The sequence below is a fragment of the Lampris incognitus genome, chromosome 2, assembly GCF_029633865.1.
Source record: "Lampris incognitus isolate fLamInc1 chromosome 2, fLamInc1.hap2, whole genome shotgun sequence".
Classification (NCBI taxonomy): domain Eukaryota; kingdom Metazoa; phylum Chordata; class Actinopteri; order Lampriformes; family Lampridae; genus Lampris; species Lampris incognitus.
In genome coordinates, this window is record NC_079212.1 from 15,054,626 (window position 1) to 15,067,852 (window position 13,227).

The window sequence follows — 13,227 nt, forward strand, 5'->3', positions numbered from 1 at the left end:
ACTGCTTATCCCGGGCCTGTTTCAATTTACTTCTCTCATGGTCTAAGTCAGTGTCTTACTCTCCTTCTGAGGCAGGAGGGCAGTTGAAGTCAAATCCTCCCATATACACAACGATGTTACGGCTATGCAAACAAATAGAGGAGCCAGCTGTGAAATATCGGGTGTCTCACATCCAGGTAGTTGGTTAAGGGTGTGGGGACCGTCCCATTCGTGGGGTCGTCTGTGCTCTTGTGGGCCAGCTCAGCAAACACCTGGCTCGGTGACAGTCCCAACTCCCTCATGGTCTCTCTGATGGATGGCATTCGTTTTAAGGTGACTCTGGAAGCACAGGAGGACTGTGAGGGGAATTGGACTTCGGCGGAGTAAAGCGAAGCAGCGCGGAAGAGAACGTAGACCTAGCAGGATGACTGAAGCCATGAAAGGGAGCTCATACAAAGAATCCTGTCGTGTTTGCGTCTACGTTGTAAAATAATCATCCCCCGTGCAACTTAACTAACTAATCAAGTTTGGTAAAAATGTCGATTACCCCCCACCTCCCACACATTCCCTAACAACGATTTGTCATTAAAGTGAACGAGGCTTCTCACACTCGCTCAGCTGCGATTTTCAGGATTTCCCAATCCGGTGCGCAGTAGTCTTAACCGTCACAACGCGAATAGCAGGTGTCAAAATACTGGAAGAAAGTGATGCTTACCGTCGCAAGGCATGGCTAGGGGTCACCGTCAGTGATAGGGCGACCACACTCAGCCAGAAGAAGTAAGTCAATAGCACCATGTTGACTCCCTTGAAGACGGGCAGAAGAATGCAGGGCGATGGTAGAGGCAGATCAGACAAAGTTGCCTTTCCCAATTTCTTATGACTGTGAGAATTTTGTTTCTGCGTTTGTTAAACCCCTCTCTCTCTCTCTCTCTCTCTCTCTCTCTCTCTCTCTCTCTCTCTCTCTCTCTCTCTCTCTCTCTCTCTCTCTCTCTCTCTAGTCTCTCCCGCCCTCTACTCTTTCTATACTTGCACTTCCTTGTCTTTTTATACCAGCTTTCCCTGTGATCTGACCCATGAGCTACTGGATCTGGCTGGGAGCTTTCCTAGAAGTGACCACTAAAGACAAGTTCTTCACCCTACCCCCTTCCACTCGTTCCCGTTCTCACAACCCCTCCCCTGATAAACAGGTCCCTGGAAGAGGTTTGAACTCTGACCCCTGAAAAACAGAAAAAAAAGAAAAAGGGGGCGATGGAAAGCAGGGATGCAGGGGTACTTGAGAGGGCTGACTTGATTTTGCTGTCCACCTTGCCTCCACGGCTTTGGAGAAGCTGAGTTTATTCAAAAACCAACTACTAATGTGGGGTGTTAGAAAGCATATGGTCCACTCAGTCACAAGCCAAATTGAATGTTGATTTGCAATTATTTTCCCAACACAGACACTGTATCCTTCGACACATTGTATGGTTCCAATTCAAGTTTTGGACATTTATCCATTGCTAACATGACCTTAAAATGATAAACAGCAGTGTTTTGCTCCGGTGCTTAATGATTTCATTACCTTATTTTGCCTGGTCTGTTTTTTTCCCACAGCCGTCCACTGCTTATCTGTGGAGCAGACAGCCTTCACACCTATCTGTTTGCACTCAGCCAGGGCAGCCGCTCCTCGTGCAAACCTAACCACAGCTTCTTCACAGAGTTAGCTGTGAGCCTCACGTAAATACTTTGAACACTAATCTAAAGGGGGGGGCAGTGCATGCCTTAAGGTTCAATTCAATAACTTCGAAATACTTGGCAAGGAACAGAGTTTGTGCTGAATATGTTATGGGTGTAGGGGATTAGTATTCCTGCAGGTTTTCTGAGTACTCCCTGAGACGTATCGTCTTAATAGGGCCTCAACCTAAATCAACCCTGTTGATTGTAATTCCCTAGTTTCCTCAGGGAGGATTCCCACACTATCAGGCCTGTCAGGATGGGATCGTGTCGGTACTGTAACTGACCACCCAGTCGAGCCGGGAGATATGGGGGTCCATGTCAGGCACAAACTCATAGAGGTCAGAGGTCAGCCCTCAAGATATTCCCAGCAGGCCAAACTGCCAGAGTACTGATAGGACGGTCAGCCACAGCTTATACAAGCAGTGATGATGTCCTACGACGCGATATTACAGCCAGGGTTGACTGAGTTCTGCGGGAAATGTAATGCTCCTCTGATGATGTCATGAGGAGTGGCAATGGTGCTCGCCCGCCTTTGAGAGTCGTTAAATGTCTTGTGGAGTAAACAAATTATTCCTTGAGGTCAGATAGGAGGATGGCGCATGGCAGTTCCTCCAGCTAACTAGAGTGGCCTCTAACATACCCCTGTCTTCCATGTCGTTTAAAGACAAACCACGCCGGATCGATATTTCACTCTCTTTTCTAAGAGGTCGGCGTGCATCCCCAAACGTTTTGCAATGCATGCAAAACTCGTGTGGAAAAAAGAAAAAGAAAAAAAAAAGCTGGCAATTTCATGAACACTGTCAGTAGACATCTGACTCTTGACCTGCCCAGCAAAATTGATTCCCTCAAAGTCTCCTTCCCACACTGCCGAGAGGAACCGACGCATCACCTCTGCCTGGCCTCCCACCTTTCAGAATCGTATGGCGTCCACTGGTGGGCATGGGAAACCGAAAACCTTCTCTTGGAAGTGTTTTACATCATGTGTTTACTTTTACTCAAGAGCCTTCTCTCATTTTTACCCGGCGACCTCACGTCAAACCCGGACTTCGTTATTTACATTACGGAGGTCTGTTTTCAGCAGCAGAGTCAGAAAGTAGATTAAAGATGATTTACTCTTTTATTAACTTTAAAAGGGATCGTAGGAAGGCATTCCCGGCAACTTGGCCGCGGAGGAGAGAGGAGGAAGAGAGCAAATCCCAAATGAGTTCCTGCTGACAAACACTCGACAGAGGCCGACTCCAAGAGCGCGGCGGCTCTTGTAAGGTTGTCAGCTGTCCATCCTGATAAGGCGGATAAAAAGCAGAGCCGTGGTCTTGGCAGGAAGTGAGAATGGAATGGTGTAATCACCCGAGAAAACAGTTCCGTCCCCAAAACTAGTCACAGCTCAACAGCCGATCTTATCTCGGCGGCGGCGATCGACAATCTGATGCCGTGTGCCGATAATCATTTGGTTTCGTGGAAGCACAAAAGCGCACAAATACACCAGCTGGACAATAATTTGGTTCAGATGATCCGACGCCTGACTGCGTTTTCAGCTTTGGGTGAGACAAACTCCCAATTTGGAGTTTAAAGAGGGAACAGATTTCCTCTCGAGGACACCCGGTGACATTGCATTTACCACAGCGAAAACCGTCAGAGGGCCTGGCCAGACCTGACACGAGACGTTTACAAGCAAGGGGAAGCATTGCTGAGGGGGTGTTGACGGATATCGGCGGTTCCACTTGCGAGCTGCAAAAGATGAGCCCGGTGCCTCAAAATGCAAAAAAATATATACAAATAAAAGAAAGGAAAAAGAATCCTCATTTTAGTTGGTTCCCCTCTGGCTGTGCCGGAGTAACATGCTGTATTCTGCTTGTCCAACAGGGAGTAGCATTGGACTTAGAAAGTGACCATCGTGAGCTGTAAATCACAGGCCTCACTTTGTGTGTGAGCGTTACTCGAGTTAGGCGGCGCACAAATCACATGCAAAGCCAAGCGTAAAGGCCGTGTGTGTTACAGCTATGTGCATGTGTGTGTGTGTGTGTGTGTGTGTGTGTGTGTCTGTGGTAGTTGCATAATAATTCACCAAGCTTTGGCTCCAACACGGGAAGATTTATTGCCTCCTTATCGTCTGGCTTTCCGCGGCTCAGATATATATTGGTGGGTATCCAGCGGTGATGACACTACAGGTGTCCTGGGTCGGAGATGAACCCCCCCCCGCTCAGAGCTACGGCCGCTCGTTAATTTGCAAGTTCAAAGGTCAGCAAGAGGAGTAAAAAAAAAAAGACATTTGGGCAAACAGAATTAGCGTGAGAACGCGTGCGAACAGGGCAGATTAAATCCTCATCTGACCCATCCAAGGTGCAACACCTGGCACCCTCATGTTTATCTGTGAGCGCGTTCTGCGCTCGACCCACGTGACCAGGAGAAGTATGCGATCTCTTCGGCGAAGACAAGCCGTCAGTAATGGCTGGTGTGTGTCCAGCGAAGAGATGAACCACTTCATTTACAGTAGGTTTCCAGAGGAAAGTCCGTCGGGAAAACGAGCAGGTGCTCCGTAAGGGAACGGGAGGGAACATCTGGCGAGCACATGAGAGGTCGTGGCAACACATCTTGTTTTTCCACGCAGCGTTTGTGACATGACAAATTTTCGCTGTCCGTCTTCAAAGCCCGTGAATATTTCATTACAGAAGGGGCGCGCTACCAGAGTAACGCTCGGGCCGTGGCGGGGCTGGTCCCGTGAAGAGGCTTGGCACGCACAGCTGACGGGTGTCCCGGAGCCTCATACATCATGTTGACAAGACACTTGGTTTCCTATGCATCGAGCCAGCGCCGCAGCGCGACGCATGCATCTGCACCCACACACACACACGTTGTGGCTCTGCCTGCACTGTAACATTAGTGTGGTGGGGATGATTATGAAGGCGGTCTATAAACACAGTTTTAAGAATTTGTATGTTTTTGTTGTTGTGTGTGTGTATGTGTGTGTGTGTGTGAGGAGAGAGAGAGAGAGTTTGTGAATGTCTTCGTGTGTGAGAGAGAGAGCGAGTGTATATCTGTGTGTATGTGTGAGTGAGAGAGCGAGAGAGTGTTTGTGTGTGTGTGTATGCATGCGTGCATGTGTGTGTGTTTATGAATGTGTGTTTGTGTGTATGTGTGTGAGTAAGAGCGTGTGTGTTTGTGTGTATTTCTGTGCGTGTATGTATGTAGTATGTGTGTGTTTGTGTGTGTGTGTGTGTGTATTTGTGTGAGTGTGTGTGTGTGTGCGTGCGTGCATGTGTGTTTGTGTATGTGCGTGTGTGTGTGTGTGCGCGCGCACACAGGATCACAAGATGTTCAAATTAACGGCAGCAGATTTATATAAAGAGACACACAGTAGTGAATTTGGAACCACAATTATTAAATCAAGGAGAGCCCCTTTGATGCTAAAGCCAACTCTTTTATATTTCCGAGTCTTGCTAATACGTAGCGTACCTTTGTTCGTATGAAGAGCCAGACATTAAAGACTATATTGCATTATAGAACAAAACGTCATCCTTTCAAACGTCCTTCCAAATACGCAAGATGCTTATTGCTCACACGTGTGAAAATGCGCAATACGGGTGGTCTAAATATACCCACATCCAGTTCGCTTCAGGCGTCGCCATGACACTGGAGCTGATGTCGCTAAACCAGAGGAATTTCCTAGAAATCCACATCTTATGTAGGAGGTTTTCATTTGCATAACGTTGTTTTCTTACATGATCACTGCCCCCTGCAGGTCAGTGACGGTAAGATGTTGGTGCTGAACCCAACGTTCACCTAAAAGTATCATCCATGTGCACAGACAGTCACTTCATCCTCCAATTCTGTGTTATCTAATCACAAAAAAATGAACGTACCCCGCCCCTCATCAAGAGGTTAGAGTAAAGAAACGACAAATAAGTCCCGATGTTTGATTTTAAGCGAAATGAGAAGGGCAGAGACAGCCTCATATGGAAACTCCATAGGACTTCATTGTTCGTCATTATCCAGTTTCCCCACACAAATAATGACGTTCACGTCGTCTAATCTAATTAGTCTTCCATCACGTATGTTTTCGTTAACCCATGTCATATGTCGTATGCCGTGTATTGTCGTATACTGTTGAATATTGCACTGATTGTGAAGCCCTCCGGGGGCCATGCTGTGAATTTGGGCTACACAAATAAGCCTGACTTGATGTGACTTGGCTTGCCTTCCGTGTCCGTCAATGCTGCAGTGAGTGACAAGGGAGATATCCGTCAACACCGTTAGAGCCTTCAAGAGTTCTGCTGTGGTTAATGTGGTCACATGACAGGATTGTGTGCACAGGATATCCCTGTATAAAAAAAATGCTCTCTCCTCTAATTGCTTGGCTCTGCGACTTCCTGGACAACAAGCTTCCATATCCTCTCATCCACCAAACATCCTCTCTGTCCCACTCACAGCAATGGGGCTGACTCATCCCTGGAGGGACACAATGGACATGTCTCCCATTATAATGATGTCAGCTCTCTTATTGTTCCATGTGTCCTGTCAGACACGATAAATGTAAGTTCTTGGAGCAAGCGACACGGAGGAAAAAACAGATCTGCGGAGATTATTCAGATGAACTTCCAAACCAAAAAAAAAGAAAGAAAAGGAAAGAGAAAAGAAAAGAAGCAGAAGGCAGTACTGCGTAGACTGGATTACAAATATTGCCTTCTCTGAATAAGAAACCGGCAAAGAAAACAAATGAAAAGCGTGCCGTGCCATCTCTTCAGGAAGAAAGGGCGGCGGCAACTTGGCGAGTTGGAGATGGTTTAACAAACCATTCAATGAGGGATCTGGTGATGCCTTTGTACATTTCCATTCTTTTCCATACATACTACTGCTGTATTTAGCAGAAAGGGAGCTTCTCCGAGGCGGCACGGTGGCGCAGTGGTTAGCGCGGTCGCCTCACAGCAAGAAGGTCCTGGGTTCGAGCCCCGGGGTAGTCCAACCTTGGTGGGTCATCCCGGGTCGTCCTCTGTGTGGAGTTTGCATGTTTTCCCCGTGTCTGTGTGGGTTTCCTCCGGGTGCTCCGGTTTCCTCCCACAGTCCAAAGACATGTAGGTCAGGTGAGTCAGCCGTACTAAATTGTCCCTAAGTATGAATGTGTGTGTGTGTGTGTGTGTGTGTGTGTGGGCCCTGTGATGGCCTGGCGGCCTGTCCAGGGTGTCTCCCCGCCTGCTGCCCAATGACTGCTGCAATAGGCCCCAGCTTCCCGTGACCCTGAGAGCAGAATAAGTGGTTCGGATAATGGATGGATGAATGGATGGAACTTCTCTGTATGATGTCTGTGAATGTTCTCATTCATCCAGGTCATGGTTATCCAAAGGAATTGAAACAAGTGCAACTGGACTTGGTATATATCTGTGAAGATGTTTCGCCTCTCATTCAAGAGGCTTCCTCAGTTCGTGCCTTTCTGACTAGACCAAGCTAGAAAGGCACCAACTGAGGAAGCCTCTTGGATGAGAGGCGAAACATCTTCACAGATATATACCAAGTCCAGTTGCACTTAATTCAATTCCTTTGGATTCTCCATATGGTGTTTTGTAAGCGGGAGCTGGGACAAATGGTAGAAATTACATCTTTGATTGACACCATGAATGATGAACCATGAATAATACAACCACGTATAATAATTTGCACTGCATCTTCCCACCCTTAGTACAAACATGCATTACTGTGCAACCATGCATTACTGTATAAACATGTATTATTGTATAACCATGCATTACTGTATAAACATGTATTACGGTATAAACGTGTTGCTGTATAACCACGCATTACAGTATAAACATGCCTTTTAATGGGATAAACAGTTATAGAACATTCCAGTTCTTGCCTTTGTAGAAGTGCACAGTTTTGGAGGCCACTGATTTTCTATGAATGACAGGTCGAGCGGTCCTGTTCGACAAATTGTCCTGTGCTTTTTACAATTTCTATGATATCAAACCCAGATATCTGCCATCTGCTTCGCAGCCAGAACATACCCCATTTGTCATTCGTGCATCATGGGAATTGATGGATTAGTGAATCAGATGTGAAATGTGGGAATGTGGTTGATTTTTGTATCATTACGGCACACGGTGCGCTTGTATTCTGCTGAATTCAAGCTGAGGTTGACCTTTGACCCCCATAGTGCTTTATCTGCTGTTGGGAGCTAAAATAGAGGAGTAATAAGGAGTCAGGTCAGGTTTATTTATGAAGTCCTCAATCATAAATAGCTACAGTCTCAAAGGGCTTTACATAGCAACAGTAAAAAAAAAAAGGACCGTACAGTAAACACAAACTCTTGATATGGATGTAGAAGAGAAGGCTGTTATGGGAACAATCACGATTTTCAACATTCTCTCTCTATATATGTGTCTTGATGCATGCTCAATAATCCAGGTGAGGAAATCACAGAAAGTTGAATCAGTTCATCTGGACACAGCGTTTATTGAGAGAAACGTTTCATCCCTCATCTCAGTGACCTCTTCAGTCTCAGCTGACTGCAGGGTTGTCAGGACAACACTCCATTAGCAGCAATAACACTGAGCGGTCGTCTGTGTGTCTCTGAAATGCCACCAAAATTGTGTTTGCAAGTGACATCACTGCCGGACAAACTGTGGATGCAAAAACTTACTTGCTAGTTTGCCAATCTGTACTTCATAAGAAAATTTGAACATCAATACCACACACGGCTGTATAAGAAAATGGGAATTACAACGCTACATAGGGCTGTATAATAGGTGTAGTGTTGTTTTTTTGCATTTCTGTATACAATGCAGCCTATCTGCAAACCAGGAAGTAAGATGGCAGCGCAAATCTTTGCAGCGGCCTCACCCGGTACAGGTGTGGGAAGATGGCAGCACAAATTCACATTTGCGGCAGCCTCACCCAGTACCATCCATGCGGTGTCTTTGTCTGTATCTAAGTTTGTCTTCATTTGATGGCTGGGAGAGCTGGCGCTGGATTGGGTGAGGCAGCCTGATCTGCTGCATCCTGTGGGCCTAGGGACCACAGCTCTGCCTGGAGCTGCGCCCGAATAGGTAACACAGGGGGCTGTCTGACAGGATGCGGAAGCGGGGCAGGCTAAGCTAACTGCTAGCCTATGCAGACCGGCAGCTCCGATAATACCGAGGGCGGTCTGGAGGTGGCCTCGCCTAGCCTTGACTGTGTTTTCAGCGTCGTGGTGTGGAGTGCGGGGAGGTGTGTCGAAGGTGTCTGGCTGGGAGAGCTGGCATTGGGTCGGCTGAGGAAGCCTGATCTGCTGCGTCTGGTGAGCCCAAGAACCACAGCCCTGCCCGGAGCTGCGGCTGAAGAGGAAACACCGAGGGCGGTCTGACAGGATGCGGAAGCGGGGCAGGCTAAGCTAACTGCTAGCCCACGCAGACCGGCAGTTCCAGCAGTCATCGGCTGGCGTTCTTTCTCCAGGATAGTGATTTTTTTTGTTTAGTTTGGGTAAAGCTATGTGTTAGTTTGGGTATATGTGTTCTTGTAGTTTTGGGATGTGTGTTTTTGTCTTTGTGTTGCACTGCTGTGGGCTGGGGTAAATGATGCTTCATTTCATTTCGTGTGCGTAAGTGCATGAAACGAAACGAAGTGTTCCTGATTCCTGAAGTTTTCACATTTACAGATTGTCCGCCAGTGACATCGCTGTCTGCGACTTCCCCCCACAAATTCAACCGCATTTCAGAGATGCACAGAAGGCTGCTCAGCATCATGACAGCTAATGGATGGTTATCCTCATCACGTTGCGACTGTTTCCCTGTAAGTCTGCAGGTGATGCAGCCTCCTGGCTGGCTGCGATACTATGAATTCCATCAGTTTAGTGTTTACCCAGATAGCATCCAGATGCGGGCCACTTCAGGCAACGATGTGGCACTGATGGCCTTCTTCTGGCCCTGACAAAATGGATGTGAGCCTGAAGTGGCCCACATGTATAATAGCAAATATGGCCCAAATATGCCAGATCAAATGTGGGCCTTTTTGGGCAAAGATGTGGTGCTCTCTGCAACATGTAATCTGGATGTGACCCTGAAGTGGCCCGTATGGTAAATGGTGAATATGGCCCAGAGATCACAAAACAAATATGGGCCACCTTTGGCAAATATGTGGCACATGCGGCATTGCTATGGCTTGGTTCTGGCCCAGATTTGGCAAACAGGAGCGGACCGCCCAAGTGCCATCATTCCACGCGGTATGTGGGCCGGATGAAAGTGTCGGGTGTGGGACGGGTCCGGGCCACAGCAATTTTGCTATCTGGGTATGCTTGTGTGCAGTTGTGCATGCAAGTGCACACATAGTATACCCACATGTAATGTGTGCGTTACACAAAAGATATGTGATCTAAAATAGTGAGATAAAATAAAGACGATACGATAGCTACCAAAAAAAACAACCTACATTATTATAACAAATGGGACCAAAGCCATAAGAGGAATCCCGTGTCCTTTCTTTTTGTGGGGAGACTTCACGAAACAAGCAGTCGAGTAGCGCGGCAATCTAAACCGAGGTCAACCGGACCATATCTTCTTCCAGTGCTGCAATATTCTCTTCCCCTGAATAATTCAGCATCGCTCATTGTCTGCTTCTCTTGTATGCTGCATGGTTAGGACCCAGTGAAGGGGAAGACTCAACGCAGGGGGACAGGCCTCATTTTCTATGCCTGCAGCCAAGCGTGTGTCTTATATAACTGAGAGAGGGAGCGAAGGACCGGGGTACCATATCTGCCACATGACACCGCCCGTCATTTTGCCATCATATTTCTCCTCCCCCGCCCAGACTCCTTTCCTATCTCATATACATTACACGAATGCACAAGGGCCCTCTTTTTTCTTTCTTATCATAATGAGTATTGTCATAATATCACGTTGCACCGTCTCTTCATGCTCACTGGCTGCTCCGGCCTACCTGTGTTTGTTTCTTCTCTCGTCTTCGTCTTTTCCCCTCTCTCTCTCCGCCCTCTCAGTGGGCTTCTCTTGGCGGTGGAAAGCAGACATTTCGTAAAGCAGTCAGGATCATTACAATTTCAACATCTTCTACTATACGTGCTCATCTTTTATTACATTATTTTTCTCTAATAAACGCTCCTCCTGCAGCTGTTTATATGAGCGCCTGGCGTTTCTCTACGCATCGTCTCCGCAGCTTTGTTCGAGATCATTTTCACCGAAGTGCGACCACTGCCCTGTCCCCGGCTCCTCAGGCAGAAGGCATGTGAATCCTACTTTCTATTAGGGGTCTCGAATGTGAGGACTCAGCTGGTAAATTATTTAACAGATCTACAAGCCCACAGCCCAGACGGTTTCTCACAGGTGTGTAGGACTGCTTTGGTGCATTATTTCACATCCCACAAATACCACGGCTCTCAGGGTTTTGTTTTTTTGACCCCCCCCCCCATTTTTCTCCCCAATTCTATTTAACCAATTACCCCACTTTTCCAAGCCGTCCCAGTCGCTACTCAGCCCCCTCTGCCGATCCGGGGAGGGCTGCAGACTACCACACGCTGCCTCCGATACATGTGGAGTCTCCAGCCGCTTCTTTTCACCTGACAGTGAGGAGTTTCGCCAGGGGGACGTAGCGCGTGGGAGGATCACGCTATTCCCCCCAGTTCCCCCCTCCCCGAACAGGTGCCCCGACCGACCAGAGGAGGCGCTAGTGCAGCGACCACGACACATACCCACATCCGGCCTCCCACCCGCAGACACGGCCAATTGTGTGTGTAGGGACTCCCGACATACTGGGGGTAACGCGGGGATTCGAACCGGGATCCCTGCGTTGGTAGGCAACGGAATAGACCGCCATGCTACCCGGACGCCCGCCATGGCTCTAAGTTATTGAGATATAAAATGATCATAAGATGAAGGTTTGTATTAAATGCATGCACTTTGCAACCTATAGCGTGCTCTGGGGCTGTTCAGTCTTCCTCAGCCTCCGCTGATCTCGGAGGATGGGCTGCACGCACACATCCACTGTATTGGTGAATGTAAATGCAAATGCAAATGCAATTGATCGCGAAAGCAGCGTGCATGGCACTATTTGCAGATGTTGTTCTCATTTTATTCTCTTCCCACGTGAAGAACGGCGATGAATATTGCTAAACACATACTGACCAGCTGTTCAACTGTGTCACAGTAATCTCTCGCATGCACAGGATGGGCATGGACACTGACTCGGCGGACGCCAGAAAGCAGGCCCGGTGAACCCAATATAGGCCCAATGGACTTGACTGCGTTGAGTTTGAGAAATCCACCTCTCAGGTTTGTGTTTGTGTTTCGTGTTAAGCATGTTAGGACTCAATAAAAGTAATTAAAGTCATAAAAAATGGCTTTAAAAAGCAAAATAATGCAGATAGGTGTGTCGTGGAGATAAATGAGATTTAATAAACCACTCTAGGCCAACCTCGTATGAGCGCTCTGTCACCAGGGAGTGATTTGATGTATTATTCCTTTATTCTGTGGCGGCCGCTCCAGATCGATAAGATGTTTGACTCGCTGGTTAATATTTAATTGCTCTGCATTGATTGTGGGACGCCTGGCATTCCAGTGGTATGAACACCCAATTACTGTCACTCACATAAAGGAACAGATTGTCTGTTACTCAATACTGGAGACTTTGCACCCATTATCTCATTATTTTACAGTGTGCGCTGCAGGCCGGTCTCGTTTCTCTTCCAAAGCAAAGTCACGACTTTCTCATTACCCTTAACAAACGGACTCGGTAAACTTTCTACTCTCGGTTCTTACCGCCACACTTTGTCCTGATGTTTAATCTAGTTTAAAGCCACTGAACTGTGCTCTCCATTTTCAGCCGACCGTACATAACGAGCGGAGCCTCAGGTTAGTTGTTCCTGAGCTATGCAGAAAAGAGGGCCCTCATTATGCTTCTCTGTGTCCCACAGATAGTCAACTCAGAAACATGATAATTTACCCCGATGTCCTCGCCACATGGGCGACGATCGTCATCTGAAAACGTTTCCACCACGGATGAAGCTAGCGTAAAGAGTCGAGTTCAATCTGCTGCTGAATTTTTTTTGCAGATGGAGATGCAGGCACACAGCGGCGGCGCGGAGGAGGAAACGGCATTCAACCTACCAGTCAGGGCGCATCGCTGCCCTAGATGTGTGTGTGTGTGTGTGTGTGTGTGTGTGTGTGTGTGTGTGTGTGTGTGTGTGTGTGTGTGTGTGTGTGTGTGTGTGTGTGTGTGTGTGTGTGTGTGTGTGTGTGACGTGAAGTGGCCAACAGCAGTTAGCAGCAAACTTTGGCCCCCTTCATAATGTCATGTGGTATGTGACTAAGAGAACAGATACCACTCTGCAGCAGAAGAAAGACATGATTATATGTTGTGTTGTTCAGTTTTATTTTCAAGTCTCGTGCATACTGCATGTATGTCTGCATGCATATAGGCACAAAGACACCGATTTCCATCTGTGTGCATGCATGCACATACACACAAACACACATGCATGCATGCACGTACACACACACACACATGCACGCATGCACACACACACACGGAATTGAGGGATATTCTGCAAAAACTGAATCA

The 13,227-nt window shown here is 47.5% G+C and overlaps 1 protein-coding gene across 1 annotated transcript in view; it reads right to left on the minus strand.

Annotated features, from left to right (window-relative positions):
* Positions 1-4,464, minus strand: part of ren (renin) — an 8,196-nt gene extending 3,732 nt beyond the window's left edge. The window contains exons 1-4 of the mRNA XM_056275344.1: positions 4,376-4,464; positions 1,120-1,195; positions 695-783; positions 171-318 (exon numbers count right to left, since the gene is read on the minus strand). Of these exons, the coding sequence (XP_056131319.1) occupies positions 171-318; positions 695-783; positions 1,120-1,195; positions 4,376-4,464 (402 nt within the window). The remainder of the gene's footprint in view (positions 1-170; positions 319-694; positions 784-1,119; positions 1,196-4,375) is intronic.
* Between the last annotated feature and the right edge of the window lie 8,763 nt (positions 4,465-13,227).